Source organism: Pseudorasbora parva, chromosome 18 (genome assembly GCF_024679245.1).
Source record: "Pseudorasbora parva isolate DD20220531a chromosome 18, ASM2467924v1, whole genome shotgun sequence".
Lineage (NCBI taxonomy): Eukaryota > Metazoa > Chordata > Actinopteri > Cypriniformes > Gobionidae > Pseudorasbora > Pseudorasbora parva.
The window spans coordinates 43,914,391-43,935,717 of NC_090189.1; the positions used below are offsets into that span (position 1 = coordinate 43,914,391).

At 44.3% G+C, this 21,327-nt stretch overlaps 3 protein-coding genes across 3 annotated transcripts; all 3 read right to left on the reverse strand.

Moving 5' to 3' along the window:
• Nucleotides 1-7,487: 7,487 nt before the first annotated feature.
• LOC137046081 (uncharacterized) lies at nucleotides 7,488-9,950 on the reverse strand. Its single transcript, XM_067423133.1, has 3 exons — nucleotides 9,783-9,950; nucleotides 9,487-9,538; nucleotides 7,488-9,267 (listed from the first exon to the last, which is right to left on the reverse strand). The coding sequence occupies exon 3, from the start codon at nucleotides 9,039-9,041 to the stop codon at nucleotides 7,488-7,490; it is 1,554 nt and encodes a 517-aa protein (XP_067279234.1). The 5' UTR covers nucleotides 9,042-9,267; nucleotides 9,487-9,538; nucleotides 9,783-9,950.
• Nucleotides 9,951-11,531: 1,581 nt separating this feature from the next.
• On the reverse strand, nucleotides 11,532-15,670 carry LOC137046082 (uncharacterized). Its single transcript, XM_067423134.1, has 4 exons — nucleotides 15,512-15,670; nucleotides 12,090-12,557; nucleotides 11,789-11,907; nucleotides 11,532-11,535 (listed from the first exon to the last, which is right to left on the reverse strand). The coding sequence occupies exons 1-4, from the start codon at nucleotides 15,668-15,670 to the stop codon at nucleotides 11,532-11,534; spliced, it is 750 nt and encodes a 249-aa protein (XP_067279235.1).
• Nucleotides 15,671-19,966: 4,296 nt separating this feature from the next.
• Nucleotides 19,967-20,965, reverse strand: LOC137046083 (zona pellucida sperm-binding protein 3-like). The gene is made up of 4 exons (XM_067423135.1): nucleotides 20,524-20,965; nucleotides 20,224-20,342; nucleotides 20,036-20,149; nucleotides 19,967-19,970 (listed from the first exon to the last, which is right to left on the reverse strand). The coding sequence occupies exons 1-4, from the start codon at nucleotides 20,947-20,949 to the stop codon at nucleotides 19,967-19,969; spliced, it is 663 nt and encodes a 220-aa protein (XP_067279236.1). The 5' UTR covers nucleotides 20,950-20,965.
• Nucleotides 20,966-21,327: the final 362 nt, after the last annotated feature.

The following is a 21,327-nucleotide window of genomic DNA, read 5'->3' on the forward strand; positions in this document are numbered from 1 at the left end:
GCGGAGCTGCAAGCCAGTTTTGCCGCTTTAGAAGTTCCTCTTCCAGAACAGCTGGCCAGACAGCAAATCGAGTTCCCTTTCAACCCCCCTGGCTCTCCACACTTTGGGGGAACAGGGGAACGAGAGATCAAGTCGATTAAGTCAGCTCTCCAAGTTATCCTTCAGGACCACACCGTCGCTGAACCTGTGCTGCAAACTGTGCTGATTGAAGTGGAAGGAATACTCAATGCTAAACCGCTTGGGTACCTCTCCTCCGATGCTGCAGATCCGGATCCCGTCACACCAAATCTACTGTTGATGGGACGCCGTGACGCATCACTCCCACAGGCTGTCTATGCATCTAGTGACCTTCTCAGCAGAAGAAGATGGCGCCACAGCCAGATCCTGGCGGACCATTTCTGGTCCAACTTTATCCGTCGTCATCTCCCGGACCTTAAGAAGCGGTCGAAGTGGCACAAGGACACAGACAATCTGGCTGCTGGCCAGGTGGTGATGGTGGTTGATTCACAGCTACCCAGAGCTCAGTGGCCCATCGGGAGAGTGGTGAAGACCTGTTCCGGTTCGGATGGACGAGTCAGGGCAGCTGAAGTTAAGATCAAGGGACAGACCTACCTACGGCCAGTCGTGCGCCTTGTGCGGCTGCCAGCCTGGGAGGATGAAGATGACACCAACTAAGTAGACTTTCCTTTGGGATTCAAATTTATCGCTAATTTTGGGGGCGCTATGTCAGGAAGTCTTTTATTCCTGACATTTTATTTTGAAACTGTAATGATGTCATATCCTTTCCGAGCGCATCGCATCATAATTGCCGACTCCGCATTCTGTGGGATGGTGGCTCGCGTGTGCATAACACACACACACACACACACACACACACACACACACACACACACACACACACACACACACACGAAATTAGAAATATAATAGGCTACTGTTGTACAGTAGATTTAGCCATGTCTCTATGTAATAATATGTACTACTAATAATAATTATGCCTAGATTGTTGCTTTTACTTGTTTTTTATAAGCAATGTCTACTTTAAAACAGCATACAGCCTTAAATTTAAATGTTTATGTTGTGGAAATTGCAGTAAATTACAAGAGACAAGTTCTCACATTGACCACACATGTACGTGTGTCATTTATTTTATGAAGAAGAAAAATCTAAACCAAAATGATGCTGACAAGTCCCACGTCAACACCATGATCAACACGCATTCAGAACATTTAAAGGGACCGCGATCCCTGAACAGTTCTTTAGAAACATGCTAAGAATAAAGTGCTGCCTTTATAATCAACAGTGTATAAAAATACGTTTAACAACAAAGGTGAATTATGTTTGTCACATTTACAACATTGTATTATTTAATTATAATTATCATAAAGAATAAACTCATTGAATAAACCGACTACTGGAATTGTGTGACATCCCTAATTACTACTAGTATTAAATTACTACCACTAGTAATATAAATTGGAGATGTTGCTGATATGATCATTCATAGTAGTAGTAATAGTAGTTTCCTTATTTTACTATAAATCATTTAGTCACAAATCTGTTCTCTCTAGAAATAAGCATTTTTCAAGCATATGGCTGTTTGGTAGCTGTATAATACTTATTGTACATTGTTGCTATTTAAAAAAAAATAGATGAACTGTTAATAAATGAAAAACTAATCATCTTTGGCACATTTTATTTACAGAATGATAGTGATATATCATGATTTTCTTGAAATATATCATGTCAAAGAATCGCTGCTGTTGTGATAGTTATCGTTGGTAAAATATCATGATAGTATCATGTAACCCGTCTTGTCTTTCTGCGTTGTGTTCTGGGTTGTTATCAAGTAGACACCGAGGCACGGGCTGTCACAATGCTGTTTATTATCTGCGGTCATAAACAATATGGCAATGAGTGTTGCGTGACATCAGGTTAGCATCTCAGTCAAATCCAGCATTGCTCTGACTGAATTCACATTAACCACATTTAACCTCTTTTCATACAGAAAAGCTACATACATTTGTAATCAAAACAAATACAAAGAAAATATCACAGATATTCCCAATAGAAAAACACATTGTAAAATTCCATTACATAAACTACACATATATTCATTAAGTCATCTCAAACAAATATGCACAAACACAAAAAAACATACCTGCGGTCATAAACAATATGGCAATGAGTGTTGCGTGACATCAGGTTAGCATCTAAAAAGATAGCATCACGTCAATACAATGTTAATGGCCTGCAGAACACTTAGTTCACCATGTGCTGCAGCAACTACCGAACTGCATTTAACATATAAAAACACAATATCGCGGCTCGTAGTTTATTAAGACTACTGCAAAATTCACTCATCATCACAGACATTCTTACACAGTGATATGTCAACATATAAGTGATAATAACAACTTATATATCCGTTTTATTATCGGAGAAACCTGACGTGAACTCACCTCAGTCAAATCCAGCATTGCTCTGACTGAGGTAAGCCTTGCGCAATCTGATGACGTCACTCGCACACACTGCACTAACCCGACGCGCAAGCAGAATGAACCCACAACGAAACTGCCAGTAATACAAAAAGAAATATTTTTGGGTGGAATTCATAAGTATACAAATAAACCTGCTACAATCACCCCCCCTGAATTCCACCAAAATAAAACCACCCTTGAATTCTATTATTAGCACCAAAGATGCATCAATGTTAATACACTCGTACCCGGACCAAATAACAATGTGATCGAATCCCAAAGTTCAGTAAAAAACTATCCGTAAAACAGATCAAGAGAAAAAAGAAGGTTGATCAGGCCCTCATCCTCTCAGGAACATAAAGGTGCAGCCTACACCCCTAAACATCTGGTCCCCTGGCTTGAAAAACCCCACAGTACGGTTTTACATTCAAGGATGGAAAAAACAACAACAAAAAGAAACTAGTTGAAAAGAGAAAAAACTTAATGTGCACTCTAAATCAAACTTTCTGAGGCAAAGAGAGGCCCCATATAACAGGTCTCTGAACCATACTCTCAATAAGCCTATTGACAGACCTAACCACTCTCCCAGTAAAGTCAGTGGGAGTAAAGTCAGTCAGACTTGTATCAACGTCAGTAGGTTCATTTGACTGAACAGGGTCTGGACCAGACAGAGTCGCTTCAGGTGGACTGGCCATAACTTCATGAGCGTTAGACTCATCCTCAAGGTCTGGAATAGAAGCTTCTTCGGCTGCTGAAGCCTCAGCAGATCGATCTGGGTCTGACAGAACCCACGAGGATGTCCGTGCCAGTGAAGACTCTTGTTCCAGATTGCTCAGGTTATCCGCATCTCCACAGACACTTGAGTCTTCAACTTCCAACGAGCTGACCAGAGACCGCTTCTCCAGGGTGTCTTGGATAGGAAGGAAACTCACATCAAGCAAAAGGTTCCTGTGCACAACCTTGCTCTGGCCAGAGGCATCGCTGATCTTGTAGATGTGAGTCTTGGGGTTCCGCTCCACTACCGTATACACTGCAGGTTCCCACTTGTCGGCTAACTTCTTCTTACCTTTCTCTCTCTTGTTCGCGAGCAGCACTCGGGCTCCAACATGTAAGGAAACCCCTCTGACCTTTTTATTGTACTGATGAGCCTGCTGTTCCTGCTCTTTAGTGGCATGCTGCTGGGCGATATTGGCTGCCTCAGACAGGTAAGATAGCAGGGTCCTTGAGTAGCTGCTGAAGTCTGTCACAGTGAAGTCGTGCAGAACAGACTGAAAGACAACATCAACTGGCAGCCTCGGAACGCAACCGAACATCAAGTGGAAGGGTGCATAGCCGGTTGTTTCATGAGCAGTTGCGTTATATGCAAACGTCAGCGTCTGGATCTGCTGTGGCCATTCTCGCTTGGCTCTCAGAGGAAGACTCCGTATCATGTTGCCCAGTGTACGGTTAAAGCGCTCTGTGCCCCCATTGCCCATTGGGTGATAAGCCGTTGTATGAGACTTTGCCACCCCCGACAGCTGCAGCAACTCAGACACTAGCTCACTCTCAAAATTAGGGCCCTGGTCAGAGTGGATGCGCTCAGGGAACCCGTAGACACAAAAGACACAATCCCATAACTTCCTGGCCACTTGCTTGGCAGTCTGGTTCCTGCATGGAAAGGCAAAAGCCATTTTCGTGAAGTGGTCAGTCGCAACCAGCACATCAACAGAATTCTTGTTCTTATCCTCTGCTGACCAAAAATCAATACAGACCAGTTCCATGGCAGCGGAAGTTTTAATACTTTTCAAGGGGGCTCGTGCTGAGGGCTCTGGAGATTTTGCAAGTACACACCTCTCACAGCATCGCACATGCTCTCTTGTGTCCCTCTCCATACTGGGCCAGAAGAAGCGCTGTCTTGCCAGATGGAGCGTCCTCGCCTGTCCCTGATGTCCTGCCAAGTCATGAACTCCCTTCAAGGCCTCACCCCTCAAACTGGCTGGCAGTAGCAACTGGAATCTTTTCATCCTACTCACAGGGTCCTTCGTTTCTCGGTACAAGACACCATTCCGGATGACTAGCCTCTCCCAATGTTTCAGTAATGCCAATGAACTGGGGCCCATATTGTGCTTTTCTCGTCTGGATGGGCGACGTCTGCGGACCACAAACGGGAGTACAGAAGATATTGTGGGATCCTGAAGCTGCTTATCTTCCAATTCGCGCAGAGTGAGTGAGGGCAAAAAGTACACTGGCCTGCGGGTTGCAGCTGTTGGACATGTTGGCCAAGACAAAGAGCCCTGTTCTCCACACCACTCCTCCAGGAGCTGTGAGCGGCTAGAGCAGCTTTGACTTCAGCTGCACTGTAGGAGCCTGTTGTGTAATGTGTTGGCTCGTGCTGTTGAACCGCTTGAAGGTGTTGGACGCCCAGTCTGAATGTCTGTTGCACCTCCTCAGCCTCCGCACCTTCAGCCTCTTGCACTAGTCTACCATATGGCTCTTGGATCAGACGCCTGCTAACTGAAGTGGTAAAGGGATCTCGACTGAGTGCGTCTGCTACAATATTTTTTGGGCCTGGGATGTATTTCAGGTCGAAGTTGTATGAAGACAGTTTAGCTACCCACCTCTGTTCATACGCATCAAGTTTGGGCTTGGTCATGATGTGGGTTAACGGGTTGTTGTCTGTCCACACAGTAAAGTCATGCCCTTTCAGCCAGTGACTGAACTTCTCAGAGACGCTCCACTTCAGTGCCATAAACTCAAGACGATGAGCGGGATATCTTTGCTGTGACTTGCTGAGTGTCTTACTGGCAAAAGCAATGGGGCGAGCCTTGTCCTCCCCTGCTGGCAATTGTGACAACACAGCACCAAGCCCGTCCAGGGATGCATCAACAGACAGGATGAATGGTCTTGAGAAATCAGGATGGGCCAATACGGCACAGTTAAGCAGATCTGTCTTGAGCTTCCGGAAAGCCTTTTCGCACTCAGGAGTCCAATCCGCTGCAGTCAGTTTCCTGTACATACCCGCACCTCCACCACTCCGACCAGTCCGGCCTCTCCTCTTCTGGCCTGCCGTCAAAGCAAACAGGGGCTTGGCAATGGCTGAGCAGCCAGGGATGAAAGACTGGTAGAAGAACACCATTCCAAGAAATGACTTCAGCCTCTTTACAGAAGGGGTACGACCATCCTCCTCCATCAGAGCCTCCTTTGGCATCTTACAGATGACATCAACTTTATTGGGATCCTCCGCAACCCCACTTTGGTCAATGACGTGACCAAGGAACCTTACTGACCTCATCAGAAGGTGGCATTTCTTGGGGCTCAGCTTGAGGTTGTTGTCTCTGAGCTTACCGAAGACCACTTGGAGCCTGTTTAGTGCTTCCTCTTCAGTGGGCGCAAAGACAAGTAGGTCGTCTAGGTAGCAGAGCAGGCTGGTGAAGTTAAGGCTGCCGAAGATGCTCAGCATCATACGCATGAACGATGCTGGGCTGTTACAAAGCCCTTGTGGCATCCTGTTATACTCATACAACCCAACAGGTGTCGTGAAGGCTGTATACTTTTTGTGGTCTTCACACATCGGAACATTATAGAAGCCCGAAGTCAAATCCATTGTACTGAAGACAGCATTACCTCCCAGTGCTGCTAGACAGTCGGCCTGATGAGGCAGTGGGTGGGCATCTTTTAAAGTCCGTGCATTCAGCCACCTGAAGTCTGTGCAGATTCTGAGCCCACCATCTTTCTTCCACACCATGACGAGAGGGGATGCATATTCACTGATGGACTTGCGGATGATCCCCCTCTCCTCCATGTCTGAAAGCACGCGTCGTAGCTGTTGGTAATGTGCAGGAGGAACTCTCCTATATGGCATGCGAAATGGGCGATCGTCTGTCAGGCGAATGCTGTGCACAAACTCTCTCGCCTCGCCACAATCAAGTGAGTGTCTGGAGAAGATGTCTTCATACTCTTGAACCAGTTCGACAAGACGTTTCTTTGCCCAAAAGCTGGCCTCGCATGAATCAATGTCCAAATCGCTCAACCCCAGGTTGGACAGGCGTGCTTTGAGGTCAGCATCTGTGACAGCCGAAACTATAACACTCTCTGGCTTCAAGCCCTCCATCTCACACAGACCTTGCTGAACGTTGAAGTCCTCCACAGCAAGACACGGGAAAACATCAGCGATGATGGCATTACGTCTCAATGTGATTGGCTTCGGCGAAAGATTTGTCATCTTCAAGGGCACCCACCTGTCAGCCCACATTGCAGTGATGACACGACCCACAAGGACATCCCGTGGACCTGACCTGGAACCGCATGGTTCCACAATGACTGTGCTGCCTGGAGACATCGGCACCTTGCTGGACAGCCTACCCCACACTAGGTGTTCGTGCTGCGGTTCCAGTGTGACAGCATGAGACAGCTTCAAAGGGCCGATCTTGTCTGGGACATCCTCGCTCTTCCATCTTGTGGTGCAGGACAGCATATCAAGGAACTGGTCACAGTCTGACGGTACTTTCTTGCCTCCAGCTGATATAAGCCTCCAGTAGTTTTCATCGCTCTTCATGGTACGTGCGAGGTGTTTGAGGACGTTTGAACCGATGATGAGTTCATCATGCTGGCCTGGCACAAGCAAAACAGGAACAACGCACTTCACTCCATACACAGACAGCGTCAAGTCATAAACACCTCTGGGACATGTCTGTTTTCCGCCACAACCCACAAGCACAATTCTCTCGGCTGATTCAGGCTCTTTAATAAGGACTCCTGCCACCTTGAGTAATGCTTCAGCCCCCTCACTCATCGTACAAGCCATGGATCCTGAGTCAATCATGCCCTTCAGCTCTACCTTGTCATCAACCACAACCTGAACGTAGAATAAATCACTGAAAGCTGGCACCTCTCCAGACCCTTGAACCACGACCTGAAGACCTTCTGGTACGGCCGAACAGGCATTAACGTAAAGTAACTCCAAGTCCTCGTCTCCAATGAGGGTTTCGTGTTGATCCCCCACACTGCCCCTCTCCAAGTGTGGGCTCCCTAGTTTCCCGCCGGCGGCCCTCGTCTGGCATCAGCCTGGCCCACCCGCTTCCGTCCATACTTGTCACAGTCCTTCTTCCAGTGACCAGGAGCAAAACACGCGAGACACAGGTTTTCTCTCCTGCAGTGTGCGAGCGTGGAATGTCTGACATCGTCACAGACTCTACAGCTCCTCCTCTGAAAGGTCATTGGACCATATGATGGCTCTTGTGCAGGGGCTTGGACGTTCTGACGCACCACCAAGTGATCTAGGAGATTGATCAGTGCATTCATGCTATTCACACCAACAGCTGCGGCAGTGGCTGGAGTGGCGTGACTGGACTGGGGAGCCTGAAAGCATGCTGGTGACTGTGCATGTTGTGGAACAGACTGTGCATGGGATGGTTGAGGCAAATGAACGGCTGGGGAATTGGGCACAAACTGCTCTGCTAAAGGTGAGAGCTGTGATGTTGGTGTCTGAACTGATGCGTTAGCCAACATAGTGGCTTGAGGCAGAACGAACCCCTGAGAAGAAGGCAGCTGAAACTGGGGCTCTGTTGGCGCTGGTTGAGACAGCTCTGGCTCTCGTGACATGGCTGACTGGGTGTGCGTGACTATGTGTCTCAGTGGATCATGCGAACTGGCCAGCGTGCGCATCCTGAGTTCCCTCTGGTAGGCGTCAATACGTTCCTGAACCTCGCTTGTGGTCCACTCCTCAGCCGCCTTGAAGCTAAGTCTGTTAGAGAGTATGGGGTCTGGGCAAAACTTGATGAACATCATGCATACCTCCCGTCCCGGATCTTCAACACTTCGTCTCTGTCTCTTTAAGCACTCGTAAGCGATATCAATGGCGTTATTTAACCTGATCCAGTAGTCCATCACCCCTTCGTCTCGTAGTGGCCTGGTGTTGTAAAAGTCAGCCATTGGCATGGATGAGTAGGTCAACTCACTAAAGTGTTGTTTCAGTATGTCATAGACAAAGTCGGGAGTCGGGTCAGTAGAGTTATGTCGTAGAGTAACCCGCACTACATCTCTAGCCTTTCCCCTTAGTTTAGCTAATATCTCCTGTGGCTGCTGGTGTACTGGAACATTACTCTTACGAAAATATGCCCCTACCATTTCCACCCACTCCTGCACAGAGCACTTATCACTGCTATCACCCCTATAAATAGGCGGCTCCTTAGCATCAGTTTGCATTACTAGCTTAACACCGGACAAATTAAACTCTGTCGGTTGAGGTTCTGGCTGTGAACCCCCCCTTTTTACAGATGTGTCGTGTGCTGTTACATCGCTATTACGTTGCAGCTGGTCTGCGATAGACTGGCCAATTTGGCTGGCTAACTCTGTAATGAGGGCTCTTACATCATCACTAGAGGCTGACGTGGTACGCTGCTCACTTGGGGAAAGACTGCGGGGAAACTGGACACGACTGGAACACGCCATGGGCGTTCTCAACCCTCCCACATCAGGCGACTGAACCTCATCCTTGAATAACCTCCCCCGCCCAAACCCCACAGTATCATACACATCCTGATCAAAAACCCCCGTACCCACTGGTGTATTCACTGAGTCCATTGTGCAATACTTGGGTGAAACAATGCAGTCCCCACGGCGATCGAAGTGGCGTCGATACTCGAAGAATCCAAAAGGTCACGGCACCAATGTAACCCGTCTTGTCTTTCTGCGTTGTGTTCTGGGTTGTTCTCAAGTAGACACCGAGGCACGGGCTGTCACAATGCTGTTTATTATCTGCGGTCATAAACAATATGGCAATGAGTGTTGCGTGACATCAGGTTAGCATCTCAGTCAAATCCAGCATTGCTTTGACTGAATTCACATTAACCACATTTAACCTCTTTTCATACAGAAAAGCTACATACATTTGTAATCAAAACAAATACAAAGAAAATATCACAGATATTCCCAATAGAAAAACACATTGTAAAATTCCATTACATAAACTACACATATATTCATTAAGTCATCTCAAACAAATATGCACAAACACAAAAAAACATACCTGCGGTCATAAACAATATGGCAATGAGTGTTGCGTGACATCAGGTTAGCATCTAAAAAGATAGCATCACGTCAATACAATGTTAATGGCCTGCAGAACAGCTAGCTCACCATGTGCTGCAGCAACTACCGAACTGCATTTAACATATAAAAACACAATATCGCGGCTCGTAGTTTATTAAGACTACTGCAAAATTCACTCATCACAGACATTCTTACACAGTGATATGTCAACATATGTGATAATAACAACTTATATATCCGTTTTATTATCGGAGAAACCTGACGTGAACTCACCTCAGTCAAATCCAGCATTGCTCTGACTGAGGTAAGCCTTGCGCAATCTGATGACGTCACTCGCACACACTGCACTAACCCGACGCGCAAGCAGAATGAACCCACAACGAAACTGCCAGTAATACAAAAAGAAATATTTTTGGGTGGAATTCATAAGTATACAAATAAACCTGCTACAATCATATCATGAGTTAAAGATGTTTCAAAGACAACATCTATGGGATTGATGGTAAAAAAAAAACAACAGCTCTTTTCACTGCAGTTATCAAGCTCACTATTTTCACTCTCTTTTTGAAAGTTGTGAAACTGTTACTGCATTTATATTTTGCCATTTGAGCAAATGGTGACAGAATATTTAATGTACTCCTCCAGTCACCACTATAAAAGTGAACTCAACTACGATGACTTCCACTCTGAGAAACCCAGAAACATGAAAAGGGTCTATGAAGCTCAACATAAAAACTACACTATCACTGAAGTGAAGTCAAATGAGTATTCAGTTGATAAAGGACAATATAATGTTGCAACTAAATGATAATAGTTTAGAGTAAGAGATTTGTGAACAGTAGTGGAACTAAAGGGACCAAATGAGTGCTTGTCATGCCGTAAAGCCAGCCAATCACGAAACAGTGTCAAGCAGCCGCTCTGGAGAAGCTGCGCAGAAAGCACCAGTCAGCTGCTCGAGCCACTTACAGCACTTTGGAATTGGCATGATCTCACGTCAGACAATTTCTACCCAGAATGCACTGCTAAAGTAAGCCACTGACCAGTCTGTGCATTGCTGCATGAAGTTGAACAAGCCTTTTGAGAGCACAGAAATATGATAGGGAGAACAAAGAAATATAACAAGTCAGATACAAGAATTGATGTCAGTTTTATTGAGGAACTTTCTTTTGGCCTTGAACCACCACAGGACCAAGTGTAGCCTTGCCTTCCCACTGAACACCTAGAAAGAGGAGAGCCAGGTTAGAGCAGTTAAAACGTCAAACGCAACCTTAAGAGCAAAAGTTACTAACCTCCATAGGGAGAAGCAGCAATTCCACCATCAGGACCACATGTTGAGTCACAGCAACCACAAACTTGGTCATTTCCATCAGCAGCAAACCACCTGAACCAAGACAAAGACACCACCTTCAACATGAGCAAAGTCCGCTTTAAAATAAGATAAAGTGCAACGTACCCATTGGCGAATGAACAGGATTTGTGCTGAGCGTCACTGGGTGCAGAAGCAATAGTTGCCTTCACAACACATGTTATGTAGATCTGCAAGGGATGACAGACACGTCAGAAAACCAAAGAAGATGGGAAGAGAAGTCAAATTAACTCATGATATGTGTAGTACATACAGAAGGACTGGAGCTCTCCTGGAACACGAACGCCTCCAGCTGGATCTGGACCTTGTCAACCTGGGACCGAGGCATGAAGCGGGAGCTGGAAGCTGTAGCCTTGGCATCCACAAAGCACCTGAAGACAAAGAGCAACTCAACTATAGAGAAAGTGAGCAACTAGACCCTAGCCATGACTGGTTAAAAAGCAACCAAAACGGTCCTATAGCATCAAGGGCCATGACCTTACCCATGATTCTCAATGAAGGAATATCTCGGAAGGGAGTTCACATCAGGCCCTTGAGTGGCCACACAGCTGTCCACAAACACACGCAGAGGCACATGATTGTACTGCTTCACAGATGCCTCAATGTTAATAATGCCACCCAGGAAATAGATGGATGAAGGTCTCTGATTGGACCAATCATCTACAGAGAAAGGGGGAACATTTTAGAACAAAAAACAAGAATAAGGATTTATTTTTATCAAAAACCTGTACCAACCCATCATAAGCTTCAGGGAGAACACCAAGGCTTCTTCACCAACCTCCGTTGAGGCATAAGGGACCCATGTTGGCCTCAAGGCATCACTGCTTACATTCTGAAGCCTGTGGTTCATTAAAGGACCAATTAAACGTGCTGCCCATTGCACGAGAGGAAGTGAAAGTCACAGACCACTTACCTTTGATAGTGGCATTGAACACCAACAACTGCACCCTCAACCCGGTTAATCGGAGTACCTGCAAGAGCCTCAGGGGTGTAGGTAATAGAGAAGGTGTAGACAAGCTCATCCTCAGTCATCTGGAAGAGATTGAATCAGTTGGTTGAGCAAGAGGGTTTTTAAACAGATGCCACATACCAAGATGGGCTTGTTGGTTTGAAGGGTTATTTCAAGCACAAGTTTAGAACGGTGAAAATACAACATTAACTTTTATCAACCCTCTGCCACAAAAAATAAATAAATTAGATTTAGGAGTTCTTACCATCTGCACGCTGTTGCAGTCCTGTAACTCATACTCAAAGATGAGCACCTTAGACTGAGAGTCCTGACCAACAACAGGACAGCCGCCTAAAGACAGGCCAGTTGGCTGGATCAAATGACCATTGCTAAACAAGTCCTGCTGGACCTCTACAAGAATCCGGTTCTCTCCACATTGAACCGCTACGCTACTGGGAGTCACGGGTTGCCTCAACTGGAAGTTCACCGCCAACTCGCTCTGCACCTCAGGAACAATGGGATACTTCCAATCCAGAGGCTTCACTGGACCCTGCAACAGCTGCTTCTCCTGAAGGCCAAAAGGCTCCTGTGCAATTGGACTTTGACTGTATCTCAAACTTCCCCATGCATTAGGCAGGTCAAATGCAACAATCACAACCACCACTAAGACACCTTTCAGAAACTCCATCATAGCAAACTTTGACACAAATGCCACAACATGTCTGCGTTTACACTGGCACAAAAAAATCTGATTTTTTTACTCACATCTCACCCAGATCAAAATTTGTTGCATGCATATATGCATATAAAAAAATAAAATAAAAAAAAATATATATATATATATATATATATATATATATATATATATATAAGAGCTTTTGTATGAGTTTAATTCTACATGTGTGAATGTTTTAAATGTAGTAGCTCCCGTAAAGATTTTAAAACCTAAGCCAGGTTTTGATCCATGGGTTGATGATAACATCCGCACTTTGAGGCAATCCTGCAGAAAAGCAGAGCGTAGATGGAAAAAGGATAAGCTTCATGTTTCTTTTGAAATACTAAGTGATTCATTGTTAAAATATCAAAAGGCCTTGAGAGCAGCAAGATCTGATTATTTCACAAAACTCATTACTAAAAACTATCACAGACCAAGAACTCTTTGTACTGTTTTTAATTCTGTTATTAACCCACCTGTTTATGAATATCCTGCTGCATCATGTACTCTGTGTGATGATTTTCTTAATTTTTTTTGTGAATAAGATCAGTGACATTAGATTGGCGATACCTTACCCTTCTTTTGATCCTACTATTCCCATGGCGTATTTGGCAGAGCTTAAGCAATTCGTACCCATTTCTCTCTCCCATCTGCAAGAAATAGTGGGGCAATTAAAGCCGTCGGGCTCCTCTATGGATGCCATCCCTCCTTTTCTGTTGAAAAAAGTTTTTGATGCTGTGGGGCCCTACATTTTAAACATTATAAATCGATGTTTAGAAACCTCCATGGTACCAGAAGCATTGAAGCATGCTATAGTACGGCCACTTTTAAAGAAACCAAACATAGACTTAAATGTTATGGTGAATTTTAGACCTATTTCGAATTTGCCTTTTGTCTCTAAGATTTTAGAGAAGATAGTGCTGAATCAATTACAGAGTTTCCTGGATGAAAGTAAGGTTTTTGAGCTTTTCCAATCGGGTTTTAAAAAATATCATTCTGCACTCTGAGACTGCACTCCTTAAAGTTTTAAACGATGTGTTAATATCTGCTGACTCTGGGGTTTCTACCATACTTATATTGCTAGACTTGAGTGCCGCCTTTGATACGGTGGATCATTCTATTCTTCTTCATCGTCTGGAGCAGTGGGTGGGTATCAAAGGAACTGCTTTGGAATGGTTTAAATCATACTTGTTAAATAGGAAGTTTAGTGTTGGTACTGGGGAATATTCATCGAAGGCTGCTCCTTTGTCTTGTGGTGTTCCGCAGGGATCCATTTTGGCTCCAACTCTTTTCACATTATATACGCTTCCATTGGGGTCCATTTTCAGAAAACATGGGTTGTCGTTCCACTGCTATGCGGACGACACTCAAGTTTATTTACCCCTAAAACCAAATTGTGATGGACTGGAAAAAATTAAGGCCTGCCTATCTGATTGGAAATCTCGAAATTTCCTTAATTTTAATGAAAATAAAACTGAAATTATAGTATTCGGCTCATCGAATTCTATTAGTCAAATTACCTTAGGTAATGTAACACTTCCAGTTCCAGTCTTGGGTTTAAAAACCTAGGTGTCATTTTTGATGACAGTCTAAAATTTGACAGGCAGATAAGCTCGGTGGTTAAATCATGCTGTTTCCAACTGCGTCAATTTTATCTTTTAAAAACTTTGAAAGACTGATTCATGCTTTTTTAACTACGAGGCTGGACTACTGTAACTCACTGTATGTCGGGATTAGCCAATCAGCTTTATCAGTTACAGGTAATTCAAAATGCGGCGGCCAGACTTCTAACAGGCACTAGAAAGCGGGAACATATTACTCCAGTACTACGTCATTTGCACTGGCTACCAGTACAATATCGTGTTGATTTTAAAATTCTTCTTCTGGTTTTAAAATCCTTACATGGTTTGGCCCCTCCTTACCTTTCGGATTTACTGACAGAACATCGTCCAGTTAAGTCTCTCCGGTCCGGTCATCGAATCAGAGGTACTTATGTATACCAAAAACAAAGTTGAAAAGTAGCGGGGACCGGGCGTTTTCATCAGCTGCGCCTAGACTATGGAATGTGTTACCTTTAAATATTAGATTAGCCCCTTCCTTGGCTGTTTTTAAATCTCGGCTAAAAACCTATCTTTGTGATTTGGCATATGGCTGAGGATGAAATGTATTGTTTTTATATTGTGTTTTACTTTGTCTTTTGTATTGCTGTAAAGCACACTGGTCAACTAGTGTTGTGTTTAGTAGTGCTATATAAATAAAATTGACATTGACATTAATAATTACTGAGCTCTTGCATGTTCTGCGTCTCTCAACGACAGGCACTGATCTGTTATTATCTATTGTGCTGATGCACGAGAGTGCGCACACACACACACACACACACACACACACACACACACACAAGCGCAAGCACAAGCACAAGCACGTGACACTCGCTCGCAGTCTTATTAGCCTTAAAAGCTTAATCTGCCGTCTCACTATATGAGGACACGAATGCATAAACTGTCACTGTCAGGAAGTCTTTTATTCCTGACATTTTATTTTGAAACTGTAATGATGTCATATCCTTTCCAAGCGCATCACATCATCATTGCAGACTCCGCATTCTGTGGGATGGTGGCTCGCGTGTGCGTAACCTAATCGAACCCCCCACCTATATACCTATTTGTACACCAATGATTGTACCCAAACTACAATATTAAAGTTTGCTGGAATAACTTCTTCATGCCCTTCTCTCTGACCGGAGCCCTGAGCCCTGTCAAAGGAAACTGCCAGACCAGTATTATCCCCTTCAGAGTGTCCCACTCTATCATATGGTCCTTCGAGCTGGATCTGACAGCTTTCTGGAGACAATATGGAGCCAGGACAACCATCTGCAGATCCAGCAGTGCGTTCTCAAACCCAGCGTAAGATACAGTTACCAGCATCCCTTGCAAACTTTGAAGTTGGGTACACACTAAGAGTCACAGTACTCCCTTCCACCGAAGCTGAGGAACTCGGAGCAGCAGCCCCAGCTCAAGACATCCCAATCCCTGATCCATTTTCACTGCCATCTGTGAGAGCAGAGTCATGTCGATCCTGGATATCTTCTCATCGTAACAGACCGAGATCTCGAGCCAGTGCTGCCTCATCAACCTAGAGGTCCATTGCAGGCGGGCTATCCGAGCTACAAAGTGCCATGTTGGAGGAACAGGTCAAGCGGATGGAATTAGCAGAAGTGCAGTGGCAGATCATGGAACAGACGCTAGTGGACGAGCAGTGTACTCTTCTAGACAAAGAAGCCAGAGAGGCCCTCTATGAGAAGGAGGATCTTCTCAGAGAACAAGAACGTCAGAGACGTCGACTGGAGGAGAAAGCAGAGATGGCACACAAGAGTAGAGAGGCTATCACCAGGCATCAGATGTTGCGACGGCGACAGAAAGAGATGGAATTGACACAAGCGGCTCTTATCACGTCTTTCCTGAAGGAATCGAGAGTTCCCGTTCCTCCAAGCCCCTCAGTGAATGTGAGTACAACCGAATCTATTTGGTCCCTACAATGTCAAGGTGGGCCGATGCACAGAAAAGCGGTGGGGTCTGATTTTCAAGTGCATGACGACGAGCTGTGTGCATCTTGACCTACTGGAGAGCATAGACACTGATGCTTTCCTGATGTCTCTCCGTCGCCTCATCGCCCGCCGCGGAAAGCCATTTGAGATCCTTGCTGACAGAGGAACCAACTTCCGAGGTGGAGCTGCGGAGCTGCAAGCCAGTTTTGCCGCTTTAGAAGTTCCTCTTCAAGAACAGCTGGCCAGTCAGCAAATCGAGTTCCGTTTCAACCCCCCTGGCTCTCCACACTTTGGGGGAACATGGGAACGAGAGATCAAGTCGATTAAGTCAGCTCTCCAAGTTATCCTTCAGGACCACACCGTCGCTGAACCTGTGCTGCAAACTGTGCTGATTGAAGTGGAAGGAATACTCAATGCTAAACCGCTTGGGTACCTCTCCTCCGATGCTGCAGATCCGGATCCCGTCACACCAAATCTACTGTTGATGGGACGCCGTGACGCATCACTCCCACAGGCTGTCTATGCATCTAGTGACCTTCTCAGCAGAAGAAGATGGCGCCACAGCCAGATCCTGGCGGACCATTTCTGGTCCAACTTTATCCGTCTTCATCTCCCGGACCTTCAGAAGCGGTCGAAGTGGCACAGGGACACAGACAATCTGGCTGCTGACCAGGTGGTGATGGTGGTTGATTCACAGCTACCCAGAGCTCAGTGGCCCATCGGGAGAGTGGTGAAGACCGGTTCCGGTTCGGATGGACGAGTCAGGGCAGCTGAAGTTAAGATCAAGGGACAGACCTACCTTCGGTCAGTCGTGCGCCTTGTGCGGCTGCCAGCCTGGGAGGATGAAGATGACACCAACTAAGTAGACTTTCCTTTGGGATTCAAATTTATCGCTAAATTTGGGGGCGCTATATCAGGAAGTCTTTTATTCCTGAAATTTTATTTTGAAACTGTAATGATGTCATATCCTTTCCGAGCGCATCGCATCATCATTGCCGACTCCGCATTCTGTGGGATGGTGGCTCGCGTGTGCGTAACGTAATCGAAAACCACACACACACACACCCCACCTATATACCTATTTGTACACCAATGATTGTACCCAAACTACAATATTAAAGTTTGCTGGAATAACTTCTTCATGCCCTTCTCTCTGCCCGGAGCCCTGAGCCCTGCCAAAGGAAACTGCCAGACCAGTATTATCCCCTTCAGAGTGTCCCACTCTATCATAGTCACTTAATTAGATTTTAACGTTTCATTTGAGAAAACTATCATATCATGAATACAGACACTTGAAGGTCTTCACGGCAACCTGTCAAAATTAAAGTGCGGTTTAACGTGAAGAAATTAGAAATATATTAGGCTACTGTTGTACAGTAGATTTAGCCATGTCTCTATGTAATAATAATATGTACTACTAATAATAATTATGCCTAGATTGTTGCTTTTACTTGTTTTTTTATAAACAATGTCTACTTTTAAACAGCATACAGCCTTAAATTTAAATGTTTATGTTGTGGAAATTGCAGTAAATTACAAGAGACAAGTTCTCACGTTGACCACACATGTACGTGTGTCATTTATTTTATGAAGAAGAAAAATCTAAACCAAAATGATGCTGACAAGTCCCACGTCAACACCATGATCAACACGCATTCAGAACATTTAAAGGGACCGCGATCCCTGAACAGTTATGAAGAAACATGCTAAGAATAAAGTGCTGCCTTTATAATCAACAGTGTATAAAAATACATTAAACAACAAAGGTGAATTATGTTTGTCACATTTACTACATTGTATTATTTAATTATAATTATCATCATAAAGAATAAACTCATTGAATAAACCGACTACTGGAATTTTGTGACATCCCTAATTACTACTAGTATTAAATTACTACCACTAGTAATATAAATTGGAGATGTTGCTGATATGATCATTCATAGTAGTAGTAATAGTAGAGATTTTTCCTTTTTTACTATAAATCATTTAGTCACAAATCTGTTCTCTCTAGAAATAAGCATTTTTCAAGCATATGGTTGTTTGGTAGCTGTATAATACTTATTGTACATTGTTGCTATTTAAAATAAACAAATAGATGAACTGTTAATAAATGAAAAACTAATCATCTTTAGCACATTTTATTTACAAAATGATAGTGATATATCATGATTTTCTTGAAATATATGGTGTCAAAGAGTCGCTGCTGTTGTGATTTATCGTTGGTAAAATATCATGATAGTATCAGGAGTTATCCTGTGATTCCCACCCCTAATAGTTATGTAATACTTGATGTACTGCTTAATGCTGCATATTTGTAATACTGCTGTGAGGGTGTTTCAAATACAACATCTATGGGATTGATGGTAAAAAAAAAAAAAAAACAGCTCTTTTCACTGCAGTTATCAAGCTCACTATTTTCCCTCTCTTTTTGAAAGTTGTGAAACTGTTACTGCATTTCTATTTTGCCATTTGAGCAAATGGTGACAAAATATTTAATGTACTCCTCCAGTCACCACTATAAAAGTTAACTCAACTACGATGACTTCCACTCTGAGAAACCCAGAAATGTGAAAAGGGTCTATGAAGCTCAACATAAAAACTACACTATCACTGAAGTGAAGTCTAATGAGTATTCAGTTGATAAAGGACAATATAATGTTGCAACTAAATGATAATAGTTTAGAGTAAGAGATTTGTGAACAGTAGTGGACCTAAAGGGACCAAATGAGTGCTTGTCATGCCGTAAAGTCAGCTAATCATGAAACAGTGTCAAGCAGTCGCTCTGGAGAAGCTGCACAGAAAGCACCAGTCACTGGCACTAGTCGAGATCATTGGCATAATCTCACGTCAGACAATTTCTACCCAGAATGCACTGCTAAAGTAAGCCACTGACCAGTCTGTGTGTTGCGGCATGAAGTTGAACAAGCCTTTTGAGAGCACAAATATGATAGGGAGAACAAAGAAATATAACAAGTCAGATACAAGCAAGAATTGATGTCAGCTTTATTGAGGAACTTTCTTTTGGCCTTGAACCACCACAGGACCAAGTGTAGCCTTGCCTTCCCACTGAACACCTAGAGAGAGGAGAGCCAGGTTAGAGCAGTTAAAACGTCAAACGCAACCTTAAGAGCAAAAGTTACTAACCTCCATAGGGAGAAGCAGCAATTCCACCATCAGGACCACATGTTGAGTCACAGCAACCACAAACTTGGTCATTTCCATCAGCAGCAAACCACCTGAACCAAGACAAAGACACCACCTTCAACATGAGCAAAGTCAGCTTTAAAATAAGATAAAGTGCAACGTACCCATTAGCGAATGAACAGGATTTGTGCTGAGCGTCACTGGGTGCAGAAGCAATAGTTGCCTTCACAACACATGTTATGTAGATCTGCAAGGGATGACAGACACGTCAGAAAACCTAAGAAGATGGGAAGAGAAGTCGAATTAACTCATGATATGCGCAGTACATACAGAAGGACTGGAGCTCTCCTGGAACACGAACGCCTCCAGCTGGATCTGGACCTTGTCAACCTGGGACCGAGGCATGAAGCGGGAGCTGGAAGCTGTAGCCTTGGCATCCACAAAGCACCTGAAGACAAAGAGCAACTCAACTATAGAGAAAGTGAGCAACTAGACCCTAGCCATGACTGGTTAAAAAGCAACCAAAACGGTCCTATAGCATCAAGGGCCATGACCTTACCCATGATTCTCAATGAAGGAATATCTCGGAAGGGAGTTCACATCAGGCCCTTGAGTGGCCACACAGCTGTCCACAAACACACGCAGAGGCACATGATTGTACTGCTTCACAGATGCCACAATGTTAATAATGCCACCCAGGAAATAGATGGATGAAGGTCTCTGACTGGACCAATCATCTACAGAGAAAGAGGGAACATTTTAGAAAAAAAAACAAGAATAAGGATTTATTTTTATCAAAAACCTGTACCAACCCATCATAAGCTTCAGGGAGAACACCAAGGCTTCTTCACCAACCTCTGTTGAGGCATAAGGGACCCATGTTGGCCTCAAGGCATCACTGCTTACATTCTGAAGCCTGTGGTTCATTAAAGGACCAATTAAATGGGCTCCCCGTTGCGCGAGAGGAACTGAAAGTCACAGACCACTTACCTTTGATAGTGGCATTGAACGCCAACAACTGCACCCTCGACCCGGGTAATCGGAGTACCTGCAAGACCCTCAGGGGTGTAGGTAAGGGAGAAGGTGTAGACAAGCTCATCCTCATTCATCTGGAAGAGATTGAAGTAGTTAAAACAACTGTTCCTAACTAAGATGATTGGGTGAACCACCCCTTTAAGAAAGGTTTATACCAGCAGCCCTGGCATTGCAAATACAACAGCCATGTGAACTGACACTCCTTGAGGACTTTGGATATCCTCACCTAGAACAAACAGATTCAGGAGTACTTACCATCTGCACGCTGTTGCAGTCCTGTAACTCATACTCAAAGATGAGCACCTTAGACTGAGAGTCCTGACCAACAACAGGACAGCCGCCTAAAGACAGGCCAGTTGGCTGGATCAAATGACCATTGCTAAACAAGTCCTGCTGAACCTCTACAAGAACCCGGTTCTCTCCGCATTGAACCGCTACGCTGCTGGGAGTCACGGGTTGCCTCAACTGGAAGTTCACCGCCAACTCGCTCTGCACCTCAGGAACAATGGGATACTTCCAATCCAAAGGCTTCACTGGACCCTGCAACAGCTGCTTCTCCTGAAGGCCAAAAGGCTCCTGTGCAATTGGACTTTGACTGTATCTCAAACTTCCCCATGCATTAGGCAGATCAAATGCAACAATCACAACCACCACTAAGACACCTTTCAGAAACTCCATCATAGCAAACTTTGACACAAATGCCACAACACACACCAGTGCTTGGCTTGGCCATTTTGTACAGCATTGAGTGAAGGTGGCTCCTCCCCTTTTAGTTTAATTGATTACCTTTGATTCTCCTCTGGACCTGTAGAGTTTATCTATCTCTGGCACCCACAGCTCTGCGTTTTGTATGTCTGCGTTTACACTGGCACAAAAAAATCTGATTTTTTTACTCACATCTAACCCAGATCAAAATTTGTTGCATGCATATAACTGCAAATATATATATATATATATATATATATATATATATATATATATATATATATATATATATATATATATATATCTGAGCCACTCCCAGATGTGTTTTTAAATCAGATACATATCCAATATCTG